Source organism: Anolis carolinensis, chromosome 2 (assembly GCF_035594765.1).
Source record: "Anolis carolinensis isolate JA03-04 chromosome 2, rAnoCar3.1.pri, whole genome shotgun sequence".
NCBI lineage: Eukaryota > Metazoa > Chordata > Lepidosauria > Squamata > Dactyloidae > Anolis > Anolis carolinensis.
Genome location: NC_085842.1, coordinates 180,082,599 through 180,106,732, shown reverse-complemented (window position 1 = coordinate 180,106,732; position 24,134 = coordinate 180,082,599). Strand labels below are relative to the sequence as shown.

Here is a 24,134-nt window from a genome sequence, read left to right as displayed (position 1 = left end):
ATTGGGCCAACGGAGCAAGGCGGGAAACGAAAGCCCGCCTCGTTCAACCTTCTAGCCTATCAACGATCAGATGGGCGGGGGAGCAGGGCGGGAAATTCAAAGGGCTGTCAGACTGAAATTTTGTATAAATATGGCTTTATTTTGATTGTATGGTACCCTAGTAGACCGAATGATCGCTACTAGAGTCCTCTTCAGCTGAATTGCTCAATAAAGACTCCTTGGCGGATTTTCCTTCAACTTTGGCGGACCTTCTTCATTTCGGCTTCAGGTTGTATTGCGGCTCGTAATTCTCCTTTTGGCTTCGCCAAGGTCCGTTCTCTCAGGACCAGATCGGGTCTCTCCTTAAGGGCCCGATCCCCTAAAACGCGGTCGACAACAGTGGGGGGACTATAGCAGCAATATAAGATAAAATCATTAGATTAAAATATCCCAGTGAAAGGAACCTAATAACATTCAGAATAGAATTAAAATGAGGCTGGTCATCCAATGGCTGTCTCTCCAAAGGCCAGCCCAAACATCCAGGTTTTCAATTGTTTCTTAAAGGATGGTAGGGAAGGCGCCAACCTAATCTCCCTGGGAAGGGAGTTCCAGAGCCGGGGGGCCACGGCCGAGAAGGCCCTCTCTCTCGTCCCCACCAAACGTAACTGTGAGGAAGGCGGAAGCGAGAGGAGGGCCTCCCCGGAAGATCTCAGAGAGCACGTAGGTTCATAGGGGACGATGCGGTCACGAAGATAGGCAGGTCCTGAACCGTTTAGAGCTTTATAGGTAATAACCTGCACCTTGAATTGGGCCCGTTACTATTTCGTTACTATAACGAAATAGTAACGAAATTCCGTTACTCTCCTTATAGCAACGAATTTTTCACTATGCTTTAGCAACACTTGAGAAACGAAATGACAGCCCCCTCCCCCCAATTTTGTAGTGACTTTTGAACCATTTTTTTTTTTACATGCATGGCACATCCCTAGTATGTGTGTACTGTACCAGAAGCCAGCCTTGCCCTGTTTCCATGGTGAAGGCCGGGTTCTTCTCCGCAGGCCTGACAAGCCCCCTCCTCCCCCTCCCTTTAGCTGATGACAGGGAAGAAACAGGGCCGGAACTTGTTTTCCATCCCCTCTCTGCGCTGAGGCAGCAGCACCAGCTGTTGTCAGAATACGGCGGAGGGGCACACTCCCACCCCTCTCTTCTTTTTCTCCATCCGCCTCCTTCGGAAAAAAAAAGGGAGCGAGGCACGTCACCCTCCCTTTTCCGAGGCGGAGCGATCTCTCTCTGCCTTCTCTCGCGGCTTTTTCCCCCGCGGGGTGATCCGCTCGGCGCGGTGGTGCGGCTCCATCTTGGCTCCGCTCGGGGCGGGGGCTCCGCGGCCGGGACCACCACCACCACCATGGACGAGGCCTACGACGTGATCGTGCTGGGCACCGGCCTGACCGTGAGTCCTGCCGGGAGAGGGCCAAGGGCGGGCCGCCTGCGGGGACTCCTTTTCCTCCTTTGCCACCGCCGCATCCCAGTCTCCCTGCCCTTCCATTGCAGACAGGCTGCAGCGTCGCCCATCCTTGATGCAATGGGGCGGGGGGGGGGGGGGGAGTGCATTGCAATGGGATGGTGGAGATGGGGCAGCTATTTTTCTTTTCCCAAGCACCCACTTCCTTATTCCTCCTGCATTATAAATAATAATAATAATAGTATTTTGTATTATTATTTATATTGCAATGGGATGATGCATTTATTTTTCATTTTTCCAAGCACCCACTTCCTTATTCCTCCTGCATTATTATTATTATTATTATTATTATTATTATTATTATTATTATTAATAATAATAATAATAATATTTTGAATTCTTATTATTTATATTGTAATGGGATAGTGGATTGTGCATTGCAATGGGGTGGTGGGGATGGGGCATCTATTTTTATTTTTCCAATTATTCTTTATATTGCAATGGGATGGTGGGGATGGGGCATCTATTTTTCTTTTCCCAAGCACCCACTTCCTTATTCCTCCTGCATTATAAATAATAATAATAATAATAATAATAGTATATTGTATTATTTATATTGCAATGGAATGTTGGGGATGGTGCATTTATTATTTATTTTTCCAAGCATCCACTTCCTTATTCCTCCTGCATTATTGTTATTATTATTATTATTATGAATTATTATTTATATTGCAATGGGATAGTGGGTTGTGCATTGCAATGGCGTGGTGGGGATGGGGCATCTGTGTTTTTCCAATTATTCTTTATATTGCAATGGGATGGTGGGGATGGGGCATCAATTTTTCTTTTCCCAAGCACCCAATTCCATATTCCTCCTTTAATATTAATAATATCTTTATTGCAATGGGATGGTCGATGGTGCATTGCACTGGGATGGCGGGGGATGGGGCATTTATTTTTTATTTTTCCAAGCACCCATTTCCTTATTTCTCCTGCAATATAAATAATAATATTAATAACAATGTATATTGCAATGGAATGAGGAATCATGCAGTGCAATGGGATGGTGGGGATGGGGCATCTATTTTTTATTTTTCCAAGCATCCATTTCCTTATTCCTCCTAAAATATTAATATTATTAATAATAATAATAATTTGTATTATTATTTATATTGCAATGGGATAGTGGGGATGGGGCATCTATTTTTATTTTTCCAGGCACCAACTTCTTTATATCTCCTGCAATATTATTATTATTATTTGTATTTGTATTGTTATTTATATTGCAATGGGATGGTCGATCGTGCATTGCAATAGGATGGTGGGGATGGTGCATTTATTTTTTATTTTCCCAAGCACCCACTTCCTTATTCCTCCTTCAATATTATTAATAATAATATTTTGTATTATTATTTATATTGCAATGGGATAGTAGATTGTGCATTGCAATGGGATAGTGGGGATAGGGCATTTGTTTTTTATTTTTCCAAGCACCCACTTCTTTATTCCTTCTGCAGTATTATTAGCATCATTATTATTAGTAATAATAATAATAATAATATATTGCAATGGGATGGTGGATCATGCATTCCAATGGCATGGTGGGAATGGTGCATTTATTTTTTTATTTTTCCAAGCATCCACTTCCTTATTTCTCCTGTAATATAAATTATTATTATTATTGTTGTTATTTTTATTATTTATATTTCAATGGGATGGTGGGGATGGGGTATCTATTTTTATTTTTCCAAACACCCACTTCCTTATTCTTCCTTCAATATTAATTATTATTATTATTATTATTATTATTATTATTATTATTATTATTATTATTATTATCCTTCCCTGCTGTGCATCATGGGATTTCTACCACCTTGGTTCCATTCTCCTAATGGAAATGGGTTTGGTCCCATTGCAGTTCCTCTGATGCAACCTGATTCCATACTTCCATCCATCTTCTGCACCTGGGTACCAATTGCAAAGCATCTTTTTCTCTCCTTCCTTCCTTCTTCCCTCCCTCCCTTCTTTTCCTTCCTTTCATCCTCCCTTCCCTTCCTTATTTCCCTTCACTCTCTTTCCTCTTTTCCTTCTAATGTTTTGGCCTGATCCTGCTTTTTCTGAGATTGCCAACCCATTCCCCGTCTTTAAGATAATAATTCTTATGTAGCAGACAGTGTCCTTCTGTGTCATGAACAGCTTCCTCTCACTCATTTCAGTGCTGCTAATTGCCCTAGGTTGGTTAGCAGCATAGAAAATGGGAAGAAAAGGACAATGGCATTGCTGCAGTTCCTAAGGTCTGCATAGCATCCCTCCTTCAACATCCCTCATCTCAGATTCCCAAGGGCTGGGGTCGCAATATGGATGGTTCCCCCCCCCCCCCCCCATTATCAGCATCCCAAGATTGAAGGGTCTTGCAGAGCGAGGCCAGGTCCTGCTACAGATGTGTGTGTGTACCTCTTATTGCAGACTTCAACAGGGCACAACTTCCTCCTCAGTATGCAGTTCTTCAGATGTTGTACTCGGTTCTCCAAGTCTTCTGGCTAACTAAGGTCCCATGCTTTTCCCACTCTGAATTTTGTTACTGCCTATGACACCTGCTAAGGTTAATGCTTTCCCAATATTAAAAGGTAAAGGTTTTCCCCTGACATTAAGTCTAGTCGTGTCTGACTCTTTAGGGTTGGTGCTCATCTCCATTTCTAAGCCAAAGAGCCAGCGTTGTCCATAGACACCTCCAAAGTCATGTGGCCGGCATGACTGCATGGAACGCCATTACCTACCTGCCAGAGCAATACCTATTGATCTACTCAAATTTGCATGTTTTTGAACTGCTAGGTTGGCAGAAGCTGGGGCTAACAGTGAGAGCTCACCTCGCTCCCTGTATTGAAACCGCAAACCTTTTGGTCAGCAAGTTCAGCAGCTCAGCAGTTTAACCCACTGCGCCACTGGGGGGGCTCCTTCCCAATATTATATTATTTATATAATAAAATCTAATATTACATATATTATATTATTAATATTATACCAAGGGTAATTTTCTTTTCATTTTCCATATCCTTGTAGTCAGAAAGGAGACTTGGAGTAGCACCGAGGGTTTCATCAGAGGCCACACCAGCCTTATGACTGCCTTCAAAGGGCCATTGAATCCTTGGACAGAGAATTCGTTGCTACAGAGGGCCAGCTATAATTTTTTTACATAGTTGTTGGTGTCCTTTAGTTTTTACCAAGTTTGGCTCCCCAGGTGTTATTGAACGACAACTGCTTTCGCTTTTGATTATCCATCATACTGACTGGGGATAATGGGAATTGCAACCCAACATCACTTATGGCTCTGAGGTTGAGGAAAGGCTGAGGGGCATTTTAAAATAAGGCATCGTATCCACAAGCCTTATATCTAAATGCAGACCCTATTTTCCTAAGTGAAGAGAACAATCTTCAGTTTTCCAGATGTTGCTGCATCATAATTCCTATCAGCTCTAGTCATGATGTCTAAGATGAGGAAGACAAAAGTTGTAGTCCAGTATCTGGAAGAGGGCCACATAAAATAACATGTCGGGCAAAATTTATCCTGTGGGTCTTGAGTTTGACACAGGTCACTGTAGAATGAATGCAGTTTGACACTACTTTCACTACCATGGCTCAGTGCTATAGAATCATGGGAGTTGTAGTTGTACAAGGTCTTCAGCCTCCTCTCCCAAAGTGATGGAGCCCTGCCAAGCTACAAAGCTCAGGATTTCAGAGCATTAAACCATGGCAGTTCAGGTGGTATCAAACTGTATTAATACTACAATGCAGATGAATACTTGGTTTCCTTCCTTGGCAGTTGTTTCACTCTCACCCAGTCCCAGCATCCATTGATTTTTTTTTATTCACATGGTTTTATAATTTTATTGGCCTGTGGAAGATCTAAATTAATGTATGTTTCTCTCATGGTAACTCTTTCTTGTTGCTTATATGACCAGACAAGGAAATTGTTGCCACCTTTTCATCCTCACAGTACTGCAGGTTGGGGTTTCTACCTTGAAAACCATATAGAGCACCTCTTGTTGCTCTCAATGGATGGGTTGAAGGCCTGCATAATTGGAAGACATTTTTACAACATCTGTGTGTTTTGCACTCTTGAGAATCCCAACAACTAGTTAAAGTAGATTAATTAAATATGGCCTATGTTGATGTGGATAAGTGACGTCCAAGAGAAACTGGTATTGACAGTCCTGCTGAGGACTTAGAAACTTAAGGCCAAAGCTTTCCTTTTAGCAGTTCCTTCAATGAGACTACTCCAGAGCACTGCTTCTTCAGCTGTGGGTCTTGACCCCAAATGGGGGTCCCTTTAATAGCTCAGTGTTGGGGTCACAAACATTTGACAAAACTGAAAGGTTTCTGAATGCCCCTCAATTACACAAAACTGTTAGCATTAATGTGCAGTGCTTACAGTGGATTCTGCAGAAAATGTTTAAGCCCTGCTCTAAATTACTTTAAACCAGAGGTGAAGAGTAATGTATCTCTTCAGGTATTGTTGGACTGCAGCTCCCAGCAACATACATTACATATAGACATGCTATTCTGGCTGGAGCTGTCCAGCAACATCTAGAAGGCTATGTAATTCCCACCTTTAATTTAGGCCTTTATTTTTTATCTCCTCTCTTCTTATTATAGACAAGCAAGGTATACAACATTCAGCTAGATTGGGAAGTACAATCTGTCTTGCTCTTTGTATGCTCTGATCCTGTGAGAGTGGTCATCAAACAAGGAAAGGGACCCATTGCATACATACACACACACATGCACACACACACACTGCCTATGGTTTTGTTGAATAAAGGGGATGGAAATGGGTTTATATATCTCTAGAACATGGGTTATAGAGTAAAGTTCAAGTCAGATTTATTAGCCCATACGATTTAGTACTGTTGACTATTTTCATTGGGTTGTCGAAGGCTTTCATGGCCAAAATCACAGGGTTGTTTTGTGTTTTCAGGGCTGTATGGCCATGTTCCAGCCCGTAAAACACACAACAACCCTATTTTCATTGGGTTCTGCACTCATAGTGTTTCAGACAAGAGTCCTCCCTGCATTTGGTGGAAATTGGACCTCTGCTTACACGTGTTATCTGACCATTGAAATATTATGGTCACCTACCTGAAACTATGCTATTTCTGTGTTGTATTAGAGAAAAAGATACAACTTTTAGGGAGGGAGAATACTTGAACTATCAGAAAGCAAAAGTGTCTATATCCACCTTATTTCCCTAGTAGTTCTGAAATAAGCCACCTTTGAGGTCAAGTTTGGATTCTGGAGTATTATGGATTATTGGAATTCCTGATAAGGGATGCTCAGACTGTAATATATCCTGGAGAAACCATTTGTTCTCTTGGGGCAAGTAGGCTTCTCTATGTTTCTGAGCTCACAAAGCATTAACTTCTAAGAGCAGATTGCAGATTTGGTTAGCCATAATGACTTCACCATAAAGACTTCTCTCAAATACAGGAAGTCTCCGACTTACATATAACTTATAGTTACAAACGGGGGTGAAACAACAGGAAGTGATAGAAATCTATTCCTCAGAAGGGAAATTCACTCCTGGAAGAGTGATCATGGGGGAGACTCTACTGAAGCTTTCTCACCAATCCTTGTTTCCGCAACAAGCCTTTTTTTTTTTTTTCAAAATCCAATTATCCCAGGGACAGAAAGGGAGGTGAAATCTTCTGAACAGGAGCACAGAGAGCAAAACAAACATCACAGGGGTGTTAACCCTTCCTATGCTATCCAAAGCTAAAAGATACATATTTTTGGCTGGATTACACTTTAAAAACGTACCTGTTCCAACTTCCAAACAAATTCAACTTAAGAACAAACCTACAGAACTTATCTTCTTCATAACGTGTGGATTTCCTGTAATTCTCAGACATCTGAGTAGATGATGGTATTCAGAATTATCCCTTAGACTAAGGCTTCTAGTCTGCTTTGTAGAGCTGCAGAACTGCTAGGGGAATAAAATGTTCATTTAAACCAGTGTAAATCTGCAATGGTGCTGTGTCCAAAGGACCTCTTCATGCTCACAATGTAGTGATTGCTTGAAGAAGAAATCATGTTTCGGGGACCATCCTAATAATTTCCTTTCACTCAAACAAAAGCAATAATTTACGGCTAACAACGTTTGGTGTAGCCTGGATATCAGAGCTTGGAAAAATTAGGGATTTTTGTAATAGAACTTTCAGAACATCCCCCCCACACCACCACCACCACACACACACACGTCATACGCCCATTTGTTGACTGGGGAATTCTGGAAGTAATAATTCAAAGCATAACTTTTCTGGATATTACCCTTAAGAAACTGATAACAAATTACACAGTCTTCCCAGCAATGCTAAAATCAGATTTCACTGGTGCTTAGACTATATAAAATTTAACTACATGGGGCTACGTCAGCATTAGTTCCAACTCAGGAAGACCCAGTGAAATCAGTGTGACTTACATATGTAGCAACTACCTAACTATCAGATACCTTTCCTTTCCATGCAGTCTATTCACACAGGGAATAACATTGGACTTTGCTCAAGATCTGGAAATACCATGTTTGCTACATTACCTCAGTCCCCTGCCATTTTGATAACTAAAGATAACTGAACAAACTTTGGATGGCTGAAATCATGTTGTGAAGCACAGTTAGATCTTATATGAAGTTAACTTTTCACGTTGGCCTGCACTTACAGAAGTATCCTGCAATGTTTCAGTGAGATAAAGATTTCATCAAAATGGTGTAGGATCCGGCCTCTATGGAGCATTTCTACTAAGTTAAAACCAAGCCCCGAATATAAATGTGTAAAGCACCCTTTTGTGAGCTTTCCTTTTTGATCTCTCACATACTTCCATCTGTTCACTGAAGCTCATCTCCAGGCTTTGCAGGTGAAACCAGCTAGAGTATTGTATAGATTTATTTATTTATTTACAGTATTTATATTCTGCCCTTCTCACCCCAAATCACAGAACATACATATGCGGCAAACATTCAATGCCATTTATACACTGACAAGACAGACAATTGTACATAGGTATAGGTATATATAGGCTTTTCCCATTTTCAGCATCTTGGAGGCTTGTGCTCTGTTCCGGTCACAAGGGGGAGGGGGGGAGGGAGTATGCTGTCCATCTCTCTGCCAAAGAGCTTTGTTTGTAAGCTTCCTCCTTGATCGAATCACCAGTATTTTCTAGCATTTCCTTGTGGGTGCCTTGAAATACCTCCCTGCTTTTAAGCGGTACCTATTTATCTACTCACATTTTGCTTTTGAACTGCTAGGTAGGCAGAAGCTGGGCTAAAAATCAGGAGCTCACCCTGACCCGGGTTTCAAACTGTCAACCTTTCAATTGATAAGATTTACTGCAGCTGGTGGTTTAACCTGGTGTGCTAAAACCCAATTCAGGCAGTCTCCAAGTTAGAAACATTTGACTTACAAATGACTCATAGTTAGGAACAGGGGTAAGACAACAGGAAGTGAGAGAAATCTACTCAGAAATGGAAATTCACTCCTGGAATAGTTATCATGGGGAAAAGGTGTCTCCACTGAAGCTTTATCACCATTCCTTGTTTCCACAACAAGCCGCATTTTTCAAAATCCAATTATCACAGGAGCAGAAAATGAGTTGAAATCTTCTGAACAGAGGCATAAACAGAAAAACACCACCGGGGTATTAAAGCTTTCCTATGCTATCCAAAGCTAGAAGATATACATATTTGACTGGAGTTACTGTACTTTTTCTGACTTACAGACTAATTCAACTTAAGAACAAACCTACAGAAGCCATCTTGTTCATAACTTGGAGACTATCTGTACATTATTTTTTTTATTCTATGTCTGTTGGTTTAATCTCCTTTGACCTAAAAGCTCAAGGTAAATGTCTTTGAAGAACCCCTTTGTCAGTTTCTGTAGAATTCCTTGAGATGGATTAGCTATACTTCTTTGTTTGCCCCTTCATTCTTAACTGAGTACCTCCCCCCATCTCCTTTAAACTGGGTGCTCCTCCACAAGCTCTTCTCTATGCATTATCTTTTTCACAATGTGTAGTGAATAATGTGTTGACTTAATTTTATGTTGGATATCCAGGATAATTTTAGATAACCTAAAACACCTTTTGGAAACATCAACCTCCTGGGATTGAAGCTGTCCCTCCACATTTGCAGTTTTGACTTCGCAGATTTGATTAAAATGTTCTTTCTATGAATCTCTAGGTCCTCCAGTGTGAATCCATGGTGAATTTCCCTCAGTCATGCTGAAGGACCTAGAAACTTCTAGACATTACATCTTACTATGAATCTCTAAGTCCTCCAGTGGCAATTCTGTGGTCAGCTTCAAGCAGAAATCAGCCATAGAGTCATACCTAGAAATTTCTAGAGAAGTGTTATCTTGTGTAAACCACCAGCAACTTCTTTATTTGTGGCTTTCCAATGTCAAAAGTTCATGTACCTTAAACCTTAGTAACTATAGTGTGAAAAGACTCAACCACTTTCTGTTCTAGGAATGTATCCTTTCGGGCATCATGTCTGTGAATGGCAAGAAGGTCTTGCACATGGACCGGAATCCATACTACGGGGGCGAGAGCTCATCCATAACTCCCTTGGAAGAGGTGAGGTATTAGGGACAGTATATGTGCACATTTGCTTTTGTTAGAAATGTTCTCCACACTGGACATGAGCCCAATATGTCACCTTAGACAAAAATCTTTTCTCTTGGCCTCTCAACCTGTAATAAGGAATAATGTTTTGTGAACCATTTTGAACCCTAAGAAAAAGAGCTATGTAAGGCACTAATTCAGAATCCCTGTTTGTGGAAAAAACCTTATTTCTGCTTGTTAAAGAGAGCAACCTTTCTTTGACTGATACATCTGAAATCAATTCTCCTGTATTTTGCTGGCACTAGAACTGTTGTTTTCTATTAGTAAATTGCATTTGAAATTGAATTGTATGGTTTTCTCCCTCTTCATCACCAGCTCTACAAGCGCTTTGAGATCGCAGAGGGCCCCCCTGAATCTATGGGGCGTGGAAGAGACTGGAATGTTGACCTTATCCCCAAATTCCTCATGGCAAATGGTGAGTCAGCTTCCATTTGGTCCATAGGTCAAAGAGGTGGTGACTTTTTCTGAAATAGGGCTCAAGATAAGTTGCAAAAGAGGCATGCCTGTAGAACAGCTCCTCATGATTTCACCTTTAACACCCATCACTCCCACTTAGTATGGCCAATGGTAAGGGATTGTGGGATTCCGATCCTAAATATCTGGCACATTAGGTGTTTCCTACCCTTTCTATAGGAGGACAATCCACAATGGCGTAGGACAAGCTTTCCTAGTAGCACTATGACATGTTTTGGTGTATCAGCATAGGCCAGGACTTTGCATGCAGTTGACTGGTACTAATGGATCAGACATAGTATCTACAGTCCTTGGAGCTCTCTTTCTTATGCTCCCCAACTCTGTCTATACCTACCAAGACTACTAGTGTTTCTTGTAATCTCTTATCTTTATTTCTAAGAAGACTTTTTGTCTGGTCTTTCATTTTTTTTCTTTGTGTATTTGATATTTCTTTGTTGTTGCATTGGCTATCTTGGTAGGTTGGGAGGTAATAGATAAAAGCTTTTAATAAATAATAAGTTGGCTAATCTTTCTGCCCTGGGTGTGGGAGCTTCCTATGGAGACTAGTAAAAGGTTGCCTTCTGTTATGTAGGCCAGCTAGTGAAGATGCTGCTGTATACGGAAGTGACGCGCTACCTGGACTTCAAAGTGGTGGAGGGCAGCTTTGTTTACAAGGCAGGGAAGATCTACAAGGTGCCGTCAACAGAGACAGAAGCCTTGGCATCCAGTAAGTGCATCTGGATTAAACAAGTCTCTCCTCCAAAATCTGTCTTTGGATCTGTATTTACTTACATTTACTTTTAATTTAACATGTGTTTCTTGTTTTGTAATCCATTAGTGAGCTCTCCAGGCAGTTACAAATACACACAGGTATATTCAGTGTAAAAGAGCTATAAGAACACAGCCCAAAATCGATTGAAGCCAGCCCATAGTAATAGCATTAGCAAGATCATCTTACAAGCTGTGCTTTTGAAAATTTTGATAGTCAAGTTAGACTTAATTCTTTTTGAATGGAATTTGGAACTACGCTTCACTTTTACACTAAGGTATACCCTTTGAGAACAACCTGTATTTTACCCTGCTACCACCATGTGGCTGAGTGATATGTATGAGGGCAGGCACATTTAAATTTTACACCTTTATACTGGGAGTGATTGACTAATTGTGGAAGTAGGCAACAGACTTAACTCAATCCCAGAAGAGAGACAAGGTCAGCACAACCAATTTTTGCAGAGGTGCCACTGGGCAGTCATTGGTTCTTGAATACCTTTTATTTCTTGAAACATTAATCTTGTCGAAGGTTGTTCCCGAGCAACGATCACTTACCTAAACATAAACATTTATGACACATTTTATTCATTCTAAGTTGTTTCTTGAGATACTGGAACCCAGGAAATGACAATGCTAGTTTTTACCTTTCACAAATGCAAAGTTGCTGTGCAGAAGCTTCATAAATCTCCTCCAGGCTTGGAAGGAGAACAGGGACTCCCATCTCTTTCTCTCCTCCTTTGAGGGAGCAATTCATTCTCCATTGACAACTTAAAATTCCTTCACCTGGAAAGCCACAGAGTGGACCTGGGTCCATTACAGGCAAAACCGAGTCTCTCTCTGGTGAGAGTCTCTCCAGTCTCCAGTCCACCCACCTTGTCCGCTTATCTCACTTCTCTTTCAGATCTCATGGGCATGTTTGAGAAGAGGCGCTTCCGCAAGTTCCTGGTGTTTGTGGCAAACTTTGATGAGAATGACTCAAAGACGCTGGAGGGTGTGGATCCTCATAACACCACCATGCGCGAGGTCTACCGGCGCTTTGATCTGGGCCAGGATGTCATTGACTTTACAGGACACGCACTGGCACTCTACCGAACCGATGAGTGAGTGATTAATCAGAATCCCCCTGGATTGCAGAGTGGCACGTTCTGTGTTTTTTCATTTCTGCTTATTTGATTAATGAAGTAATTAATTCAATTTATGTCCTACCAAGAGGCTTGGGGTGGTTGTGTGCCATGTTGTGCTCCATGGTTCCATTAGTAATTTCTAGTGGGAGATTGATAAACTGAGGGTATCAAGGAAAGTAGTCTGATGTTCTTTCCAACACTGTTTGGTTGGTTCTGGGTCTTGGGAAAACACTTTCTACAAAGCCATATGTGCCAAATTGAGAAGTTTCCCCCAAAGTAGTAAAGCATTGCTTTCTGAGGCAAGCAAACAATTATTACTGATCTGCCATCTAAGAAACTTACTATTGTTTTGTCTATTGCTTCCTTCTATGCGAGGCTAACCAAGGCAGCCTGTTTTTCTCTCTCTTTCCACAGTTACTTGGATCAGCCCTGCTTGGAGACCATCAATCGTATCAAACTGTATAGTGAATCCCTGGCCCGCTATGGGAAGAGCCCCTACCTCTACCCGCTTTACGGCCTGGGTGAACTTCCCCAGGGCTTTGCCAGGTACTGATTCACAAGGGCATGGAAGAGGGATGAGAATCATGGGCCCTTCAGATGTTTTGGGGCTGCAACCCATAGGATTTCTCACCATTGACTAGTCCACCCTGGTCTTCTGGGAGTTGCAGTCAAGCTAACCTCTGGAGGACTGCATGATTTTCCTTGGCATTGAACAACATATTGTAGATAGTATTATTATTCTCTTACAAATTGTGAACAGCCCCCTGCTTTTTAAAATAAAATACTATAGGTTTTTGTTTTAGAAAATGAAATTTACTTTGATACCAGCTCTGGAAAATAAAACCAGTTCTGATACTAGGGAAGGTATCAGGAATAGTAGGAGTGAGGGGATTTTTACATTCTTAAGGTTATCGGGTATTGTTTTGTTCTTATAGCTGAACTGTGTGTTCTGTGCTTGGGGTGGGGCACAGAGCTCAGAATAGTACTTTTCATCAGCTACCCTCTTCATGCCCCCAGGCTCAGCGCTATCTATGGTGGCACCTATATGCTCAACAAGCCAGTGGATGAGATTGTCATGGAAGGCGGAAAGGTCATCGGGGTCAAGTCAGAGGGAGAGGTGAGCAGAAGTTGGAAAATTCCTTCTGGAGGAGGGAACAATGGGAAGATTGTTTCTGAAACAAGTGGTACCAAATCCTAATGTTATGAGAGGTCTGAATGTTCATGCTATTTACCTGAATCCACAAAACACTTATATCTTTTCACCATCTTTCTTACCTCAGGCTAATTGTTTGAGTCTACACGGACTCGCAGATGAAATGGAGAACCATTCCTTCTCCTCCCTATGTGACTTGTCAGATAATCCTAGTTTTGCCTTATACTTGACTTCATGGCTTTTGATCAGGGCCAATTTGGGGCTGGGTTGTGGCACAGGCTGGTCATGAGTTCGAGGCCAGCCCGTAGCGGGGTCAGCACCCGTTAATTAAAAAATAAAAAAAATAGCCCCTGCTCGTTGCTGACCTAGCAACCCGAAAGATAGTTGCATCTATCAAGTAGGAAATAAGGTACCACTTATAAAGTGGGGAGGCAAATGTAACTAATTTATGATGTTGGAATGAGGAAGTGCCGTCACAGTGGATGATGAAGCAGCTGCTCCCCCCTGTGGCCAGAATCGAACATCCCCTCAGGAGAAGGTTAAATTGCCTCTGCGTCTGTCTCTGTTCTATGTGTATATGGGCATTGAATGTTTGCCCTATATGTATATAATGTGATCCGCCCTGAGTCCCCTTCGGGGTGAGAAGGGCGGAATATAAATACAATAAATAAATAAATAAATAAATAAATAAATAGACTTGAAGCATTTTGCTGCTTGAAACACACAGCCAGGTCAAGGTGTACAGTACCCAAAACTAATCAACTTTATAGTACATTTCTCTATCTCTAGCATTATAAACATATAAGAAAAACAGTTTGCTGCAATTTTTGACACACTAAATCTGCACCATAAAGCACCATCTCACTTTGCATTTGGTCTGAAGATATATTGAAACACACTTATTTCTTCAGCTCCACTATAGCATGGTAAAACATAGGGGAAGCTACTGAAATCTTTTTCAGCTCTGGTTTTCGTTCTTTACATTGACAGCTTGAATCAGGGCAAAGGGGGACATTTACAGAAGGGCTCAGGCCCCTTCTACACTGCCATGTAATCCAGATTATCAAAGCAGATAATCTGGATTTTATATGGAAGTGTAGAAGGGGCCTCAGAGATTTAAGTAAAATGAGATGTCTCCGAACATGTACTCAGAAGTGTGCCTTTTTCAGTACCAGAATTAAAGTGGCAGTCCTTTCATATAAAAACCTTCTGGTTACCTCCAAGCTTTCTTCATTTCAAAGCATCTAATTTATTTAAAAAAACACACATGTTTTTCTATATATGTTGCTGACTTTTATGTCTTGTTCAGTACCAAGGCATCCAAACAGTAAAACAAAATGGAGAATGGCAGAATTTCCCCAAAGCATTCAGGATAGAAAGGCTGGCCTCTCCCCACATTCTTTTGGTAATGTTGACTCTGCCATCCCAGGTGGCACGCTGCCAGCAGCTGATCTGCGACCCCAGCTATGTGCCAGACCGGGTTCGCCCAGCGGGGAAGGTTGTGCGTGTCATCTGCATCCTGAGCCACCCTATCCGTGGTACCAGTGACGCCAACTCCTGTCAAATCATCATCCCCCAGAATCAAGTGGGACGCAAATCTGGTGAGTGCTAATGGATGTGGAGTTTGGCAGTGTAAGAATGGGGAAGGCAAAAATGTACTTGGCTGTGGACGTCTTCTGTAGAATGGTGTGCCATTACAAGTACTGTACTTTCTTTTACAGGATCATTGTGAGATTAGGCCACAGTTTTGCAGTGTAACTGATATAAAAATGTTCCTTATATTCAGTCTGTTGGTCTGTCTAATTCACTTATGGATCTAGTGTAGCCAGAACCACGTTGTTTTGGCCTCTAAAGTCTACCCAAATAAAAGAAATTTCAGCACAATTTTCAGGCAGTTTTGCCACACAACTATGCAAAAATACCCTGAACACATGGAAAATATGCACTAATACCCACCCCCCATAAACACCCCCAAACTCCACTCTTCTGCCACATATCTAGTCCCTCTCAAAGTGGCAACAGAAAGAGATGCAGTATTACTTCTTGTTGCCATTTTGACAGAAGAGGAAAACAAGTATTTGGACTTGCTGGAGGGTATGTGTGGCACTGACGTCCATAAGAGAGTTTGCTGTGAATTGATCCTTTGTCCCCATGCAGCTGCCCAACCATATCATATATTGTCTGTTCCATATAGACTGCCAGCAGCTCTTCAGGGCTTCAGACAAGACTTTTCCAGCCCTGTCCTGGGTTTAAAGCTGGCGCGTTTCACATGCAGAGCATTGAAGCTGTAGCAGTTCCCTTTACAGTTTAGTTTCCACATTTATGGGCCTAACTTTAACAGATTTGAGTAATATATTCTCTTCTGGGAACATTACATGTTCCAGGGCTCTATGGTCAACTTGCACTGAAAATTGACTATAGAAATATGTTGGATGGCCTAGAACTTCCTATATGGAACATTTCTCTAGAATCCAGAGGATATTTCTTTTGGCTAGTGCAGTAGGCCATCCACTTTTCAGAGTTTTGCTGCTCAGAACACCCAGTTTTCTGAGCATTTAAAGTGGGAAAATGGCAAAACCCTTTTTGTGTGCTTCTGAACACTTCTCTAGGAATCTGTAGCTCATCCAGGTTGACTGTATGGTCAGTTTCCACCAGATGATCCTTCTGACTCTTTCTCCCTCTTTCCCATCTAGACATCTATGTCTGCCTCATCTCATCCGCCCACAATGTAGCTGCCCAGGGCAAGTACATTGCTATTGCAAGCACTACTGTGGAGACGGACTCACCTGAGAATGAAGTGCAACCGGCCCTTGAGCTGCTTGAACCTATCGACCAAAAGTGAGTGTTGGGAGGTGGGAGGAGAGCTGGTGGGGGGAGGTATTTTTTAGGGGGTGCTGCTGTTTAGAATTGTCAGATGATTTTCTGCCTGAAATTCACATGCTAAAATAGGGAGGGGAGAATCATGTGGACAGTGGGCAGTATTTGTGGGAGTAAGCACCTGGAAATATCTGGAGGTCATGAAGTTATTTATTCTAGTACATGAGAAGAGTTAAGGAGTTGGTGAGCAACGACAAGGAGAACTAAGCAGAACTACAATTGAGAAGATAGGTAGACTTTGTCAATTCTTATAAATGTCATGACATTTTTGTTATGAGGGCTTTACTGCTTCAGAGTGCACATTACAACATCAGCTCTCTGTGATGGTGGGGAAAATGGTTAATTCCAGCCTTCCCTTTGAGTGCTGGGTGTTCTGCATTGAGTATTCAATTGCATGAATCCCATCTGTAGTTCAGATACACATTTACCATTTTATCTATGAAAAAACCAACCTTGAAAAAAATACAAACAACCAAAATGGCCGGAGGGTATGATGAGGAGTAAGGAAACAAAGACAAAGAGATGGAAGCTTTTTGAGAGATGGAAGTTTAATAAACTGAAAGGCTTATGTAAGATCTGAAAAGGGCCATGGAGAGGCATAATGAATAATCTTTAGGAGCAGCGTGTTGCCAATGGAACTCAATATGTGAAAACAGAGATCTTAGAAATTCTGAGATGATGATAGGGCTCTGGATTGAAAATACTTTGAAAGAGGGTCACTGTTGGTATGCGCACTAATCTCTGTCCTACTTGTGGTAAATAGGATTAGCAGGTTTCTGTATCCTATTGAAAACTAGCAAACTTGCTTGATTAAAAAGAGATATTGTGTAGTTTGTGTATATGCTAATCCGAGACCACCACAGAGGATTGGACTGTTCTCAACGTTCCCTGCCAGTGTTGGCTGTACTAGTTGTGCATGGTGGGATTTGGAATCAAACACATCTGATGGGTGCCTGGTTATACTATTAGATGCAAAGCTTGTTTTGTACCTTAGGATGGATCTACACTGCCATATAATCAAAATTATCAAATCAGATAATCCAGATTATATTATTTGAATTGATTATATGAGTCTGCACTGCCATATAATCCAGTTCAAAGCAGATTATCTGTATTTTACATTGCTGTGTGGATGGGGCCTCAGGTGGTGATGCTAGTTTTCTTACCAATTTTTTTCCTTATAGGTTTGTGGCCATCAGTGATATATATGAACCTACTGATGATGGAACTGAAAGTCAGGTGAGGCTCTCTGGTATTTTTGAAGCGTTTCAGAGGGTGAAAGAATGGGCACACTTGGCTGGATCCAGAACTGGATCTCGAGAAAGTACTGGCTTCTCCCCCCCCCCCCCTCTCTCTTTCCCCACCTTCTCTGCTCCATCTGATACACTGGTATTGTTTGTGTCTCCTGACTTTCTCTGCACAGATATTCTGCTCACGATCATACGATGCCACCACTCACTTCGAGACAACGTGTGATGACATCAAAGACATTTACCGGCGCATGGCAGGGGCTCCCTTTGACTTCGAGAGCATGAAACGGCGCCAGAATGATGTCTTTGGCGAGGATGAGCAGTGACCACACTAATTCCTTCCCTGTTCCTCCCTTCCCCAGGTTTTCCCCATGCAAGGGACCATACTCCCGCCAGGGACTGGCTCTAACCCACTCCTCACCTTAGACTGGCTTGTCCTCCAAATCCTCATTCCGCTGGGGCAAACTTCTTCTAACTGGAACCAGTTCCCTTAAACCAGTGGTGTCACACTTGTGGCCCTCCAGGTGTTTTGGACGTCAGCTCCCAGAATTCCTTGCCATTGGACAAGCTGGCTAGGGCTTCTGGGAGTTGGAGACCCAAACATCTGGAGGGCCACAAGTTTAACACCCCTGCCTTAAACTATAAGGCAGAAACACATTTCTAAGTTAATCCTTTCTTGCCCTCCCATAAAACTCCGAATGGCGTTTTACCTTAAAAAAAACAGACTTCTCCCCCACTGCCCCACGGTTGAGTTTTTGTTCAAACTTGGGGCAGTCTTAATCTTACTGATGTCTACCCCTTACATTCTCTCCAGTGCCTCTTTCAGGCATTTGGGACCATGCTGCCTGTTACATACAATTGCATGCATTTAAGTCCACGCCAATCTAGGGGGGAAAGCAGTTCAGGACAGGGGTGATTTGGCACTCATTATTCCTGATGATCTCTCTGCAAGTGTGCAAGGATAAACATGCTTTTGAAAGAAGGAAGAATTAAGCACATCACTTTTGCACTTCACATTGCCCCATTGCAGACCTATTCTAACCTCAAATGAGAGTAACCATTGGAGATTAAATGCACAGTATTGCATGTAACATGCAGTCTGGCCTTGAGTCCTGCTGCTAACTTCAAATTCACATCATCTTCTCTCTTCCTATTCCTGTCCCTCATGCATTTTGGTGGTCTGCATTCTTTCTGCCAGTTGTGCCCCATCATTATTCCTTCGTGCCTCACAGCCCCCTTCCCAACTTTTACTTGTCCCAATTTTGATCATGTTTCACTTGTGACAGGTCTCCTTCTGATGTATACATACCCTTTCTTTCCCCGGTTTATTCTCATCATGGTTTGAACATCCATCCCTGTACACCAGTGATTCTCAACCTGTGGGTCCCCAGGTGTTTTGGCCTACAACTCCCAGAAATCCCAGCCAGTTTACCGGCTGTTAGGATTTCTGGGAGTTGAAGGCCAAAACATCTGGGGACCCACAGGTTGAGAACCACTGCTGTACACCAAGAGGAGACTGGAATAACTACCACTACAATATGAGGATGTGGAGGCATGAAAAGCCACTCTGAACCATCTCTTCCACACATGCTGCCCCTCTAGCCAGTCCTGTGCCCCCATCTTGCCACTTCAGGTTCCCACAGGCCTCTGTTTGTCTTGCGTCTATTTTGTCCCCTCAGTCCCTCTTAGTTCCTTTAGCCTAAAATGTGGGAAATTGTGTGTGTGTGTATGTCTCTTCTCTCTCTCTCTTTCTCGTGTGCTGGACATAGGGACAGGGCGGTGGTTCTGTCCCACTTCCACTTGCTGCCACCTGCTGTAACTTATTGTAACTTATTAACGAAGCAGGTCAAACCTTTATTGACACTCCTGAGAATTAATGATGTTTGGGTGTGAAGTCTGGGCCATGGCATCAGCAAAGAGGCCTGGGGCCTGCTTTGTGTCAGAGGCTTCCTTCATGCCAAAGCTGGCTTATGGTTAACAATCTGTCTGTAACTCTAGGGGGATATGAGGGGCCACCTCCCTCCACCCCACAGCTGCTCAGTTGTCTCAAGATAATAAATTCACTTAGTCTATCCCTGGTTTCTGTCTGGTACCATTGCCATGTGTGGGGGAGAAAACTGAACAGGCCCAGAATGGAGTGGGATGCTGTTTGCAAAGAGACACGCCATGTTGCATCTAGAAGATGGAAGGAAAGTATTATGCGCGAAATGAAATTTTGTGGTAAGGGATGAGAAGGTGGTTGGAAAAGTACCGGAACCTGGACATATGTCTCATTTTTTTTAAAGAATCCCACTACAGTATCCAGGTCCATATAATCTATGAAACTTGATTTAGATGTGTCCTTCCAGTTGCAAGCTTTCACAGAATCTACTTTTTCTTCTCTGAGAATCTTTCCCCCACCAAAGAAATGGACAAACAGTGCTAAAGGTAAAGGAAGATAAGAAATAATTGATATTTAGGAACTGAGGTAACCATTATGACCACTATAACACTATGTAACAAAATTTGAAAAAAAAAACCCTCTGGTTTGAAAGTGTTCTTTCCTGTTTGATTGTGCAGTACTTGAAAGTAGTTGCTGTACTCCAAAAACTTCATTTTTTGGCTGCCACAAGCTATGTGGAATTGTTGAAACTCTATAAGATAGTCTTTGAAAAACTGTAGCAAAATGTGCTGCAGGATGTCCCGCAAAAACAAAGTTTTTGCAGTTTAATACACTTTTTCCATGTTTTTATGATGGAATCAATTAGGAAATGACTTAAAACCCAGGAACAAAAATCATGTTCATTATCACAAAACTTAGCAAAAATGTTTACAGGAAGAAACCACAAGGTCTGAAAATGTAAAGAACAGGAAGGAACTTTCTTCCACATGTTATAGCCCTGTGAAAAAAACAAAATTCCTGGGCAAGATGCAAAAAAAGCTTTTTCATTCAAAGATACAATTGAAGCCAGAGTTATTTTTATTGGGAATATCAAATAATCAAACAAAATTACTAAACTCTAAAGTATTACACTATGATCATAGCAGCAAGAACAGTATACACACAGTTATGAAAGAAGGCAGACTTCCCAACAATAGAAGAATAGATAGGTAAAGTCTTTCAAATAGCAGAAATATACAAGTTAGCAATAATGAACAAAGAAAAAACAAAAACTATCAAGTACTGGGAACTATTTCTAAACTATGTAAAAAAAGAAGGAAAAGTTTTTATCGAAGGGTTCATAATTTAACCTGTTAGAATCTGTGTAGGGAATTTATAAATAATAACCAGGCCAGAAGGAAGTCTTACTCATTTTCACCTGATACCAAGGATGCGGTTCTGCATCTGAACCATTGTCAGTAATGGACTGGATGAGGGTAAACAAGTTGAAACTCAATCCAGACAAGACAAAGGTAACTGCTGGTCTCTTGGAAGATGGATCCGGGAATAGGGTTACAATCTGAGCTGGATGGGGTCACACTCCCCTTGTAATCTCAGATGCACAGTTTGGGGGTCATCCTGGACTCCACCTTAAACACGGAGGCCCAGGCTGAGATGGTGATTTGGTTGGCCTTCTCACAATTGAAGAGAGAATAGATAGTTCCTGGAGAGATCGGACCTGGCCACAGTGGTACATGTGTTGTCAAGCACTGACCTCCTCCCAGGTCAAATTAATAAAGATATGAGATTGGAACCGTGGCAGAGAGCCCAGCAGGGAGCAGGAGCTCATGAAATCGAGCTAAAATTTGGGGGTTCCCTTCCTTTAAAGGGGAACCCAAGCTCCTTCCCCAGCAGGTTCGATGATCCTGGCAAGAGGGGAGCCGCTAGAAATCAAGGTTATCCCGTTCCCAACAATCTCACCCGCAGACGTGAAGAAAGAGCACCGAGTTGTTGATTTTTTCAGTTCAGCTGAAAAGGATGACACGATCATTCGTCAGGAAGCCATGACATACAATACAGAGCAGCAACCTTTATAAGACAGAAAATGGGGATTTGAAATTCGCGCCACTCGTTCCCCTGCCCACCTGCGCGCCGATTGGTCCCTGAGGGAGTGGCGCGAACCCTCATCCAGTCAGAGAGCTCCTGCCTCTTTGGTTTCTCCGCCAATCAGGGGCGAGGAGGCGGGCTGAGCCAAAAACAATGAATTGCAAGGGATTATGATAGAGTCATTGAGTCAATATGCAAAAAGAAAATACCGAGAGCCTTGATAAGCCCTCAAGGTGATTTCCAGATTGCTTCTAGTGGTGCAAATATACATATTTGTCTAACAGGCTTGCCAGATTCCAGTGAGTCAAGGCTGATCAGATGGGCAAGCTTTGTTTCTGAATGAGTCCAGTTCATTTGACAGCTGGGACGATCGTGAGCTTTGATCGTCCCCATTGTAAGTGGGCCGAGAACCAGATAGCCATCTCCTCCATTAAATGGGCTAGCTCCAACATTTAATGGGGGGAGACCATGTCTACCGTGTTTCCCCGAAAATAAGACACTGTCTTATATTAATTTTTTTCTCCCAAAGATGCTCTAGGTCTTATTTTCAGGGGATATCTTATTTTTCCATGAAGAAGAATTCACATTTATTGTTGGAAAAAAAATGAACATTTATTATATACTGTACAGTAGTTGTCATCATAAACCAGCATGACCAGACAAACTGTGAATCCTATCAAGAATTTCTTGTTACTACCATTATTTCCATGTACAACACTTTATAGTACATACATTTACCGATCCTGCATGCTCTGGTGTTCTGTTCGGCGGGCATGCTTCCAAACAAAAACTTTGCTAGGTCTTACTTTCGGGGGAGGCCTTATATTTAGCAATTCAGAAAAACCTCTACTAGGTCTTATTTTCTGGGGATGTCTTATTTTAGGGGAAACAGGGTATTGTCCATGCAAGATGAGTGTCTGGCGATCTCCTGGTGTGAGGAATAATCTCCTCCGGTCAGTGTTGCAACTATCTGTTCATACTGGTTTCCAGGTCAGATTTCAGTCACCCTTTAATATTTCATAATATAATACATATTTCATAGAGAAAAAGGAAAAAGGGAACATGCAGGGCACGTGGGACACATATAGGATTATAACTCATTTTGTACCATCCACCCCAGAGTTCAAGATTTAATACATGGGGTTCATAAAGAAAAAAGTTCAGAAAAGGGGAAGGAATCTGTGGCGATGCATGTGAGATGGCCATTCTGGGCCAAAGGTCAGCGGGGGGGGGGGGGGACTCCAATGGTGAGGGCAGTTCATAGATGGCAAGCAGGAAGTCCTGGGTGACCCTCTCCGTGCCCAGCACGCAGTCCAAACCTCCGATGACCCGATCCCACAGGGAAATCTGTGCCGCAGCATGAGAAGCTCCATTTTGACAATCAGCTGATTTGCTTCTTTAATCTTTATTAATTTGAGAGCGGGTGGTCTTCTCATGGCGGGGAGGTCTTTAAAATTATTAGTTAGTAAGATGGTCATGCTTAGGGTCGAAGTGAGAGAGATATGACTGAAAATGGAGGCTGGGAGGGGGTTAGTCTGGAAGAGAAAAACCTCTCTCTGGTGGTTGGCCCGGCTCAGATCGAGGTTGAAAGCGGCAGAGCTCTCAAGTTGGAGGGAAATTCATGCCATAGCCAAGAAAGGGATACAAAATAACCACTAGGGAAGAGGTTGGAACGAAAAGATACTTTTTATTAGGGATTAGTTACATAGTTACGGAAGAGGCAAAAGATACATCTTAAGCTGTTGCTGGAACACACACACATGGCCAGATTGGTCCCAGCATGGTTCCTTCCGATCGGTGGAACTCCCCGCTGCAGGTCAAATTAGACTGAATGCAGATGGCCAGCCTGGTTCAACCATACCCAGAGCCCAGCTGGTCAATCAAGCGGAGGAGTCTTGCAGCAGCTACCAGAACCAAGGTTACTTTCTATAGAAACCCCCTTTCCCTCTTTATTACAAAGTAACCCCTTAATAAACACACACTTTGGTGTGTTATCCTAATACCTGATTATTTGTGTACTTTTTGCCTCCTGTGTCTGTCTCTCTCATTTCTGACTCCTGCAGCTTGCCCTAGTAACCGCTTGGCCCCCACAGCCCTAAGAGCAGGGCTTCCTTTCTCCCCAGGATATTAACCACCTTCACCCTAACTAACCTCGAGTCAACCCCCACCCCTGTGGGTACCCCAGCTCCCACGACTGGGTGCCCCAATATCAATGGACCCCTTTGTATGTGTAATATATCATGTTTTACATAAACTATCGGAGATATGACGCCACCGATCAAGACTCAGGTAACCTTTCACCGGCACCTGTTCTCAAGGATCATACTGTTATCGAGACTGCAATTAGCCCAGATCTGCCCTATGAGGGAGATCTATGAGGGAATGAGTCTTGGCAAGCCGTTAGGGAGGCAGAAAATAACCCGGAATA

The 24,134-nt window shown here is 42.4% G+C and overlaps 1 protein-coding gene across 1 annotated transcript; it reads left to right on the top strand.

Moving 5' to 3' along the window:
• The first annotated feature begins 1,209 nt into the window (after window positions 1-1,209).
• gdi1 (GDP dissociation inhibitor 1) lies at window positions 1,210-19,811 on the top strand. The gene is made up of 11 exons (XM_003230019.4): window positions 1,210-1,429; window positions 9,956-10,063; window positions 10,427-10,526; window positions 11,157-11,291; window positions 12,237-12,435; window positions 12,874-13,005; window positions 13,477-13,576; window positions 15,042-15,213; window positions 16,306-16,450; window positions 17,674-17,728; window positions 17,913-19,811. Exons 1-11 carry the CDS (start codon window positions 1,385-1,387, stop codon window positions 18,063-18,065), a joined length of 1,344 nt encoding a protein of 447 aa, XP_003230067.1. The 5' UTR covers window positions 1,210-1,384; the 3' UTR covers window positions 18,066-19,811.
• Window positions 19,812-24,134: the final 4,323 nt, after the last annotated feature.

What these genes read in the sequence shown, in the direction of transcription:
- gdi1 (XM_003230019.4), top strand. Translation starts at nt 1,385, where the DNA reads ATGGACGAGGCCTACGACGTGATCGTGCTGGGCACCGGCCTGACC. An exon ending in CAAATTCCTCATGGCAAATG is followed by an intron (nt 10,527 to 11,156) that starts GTGAGTCAGCTT and finishes TCTGTTATGTAG; the next exon opens with GCCAGCTAGTGAAGATGCTG. An exon ending in CTTCCCCAGGGCTTTGCCAG is followed by an intron (nt 13,006 to 13,476) that starts GTACTGATTCAC and finishes TCATGCCCCCAG; the next exon opens with GCTCAGCGCTATCTATGGTG.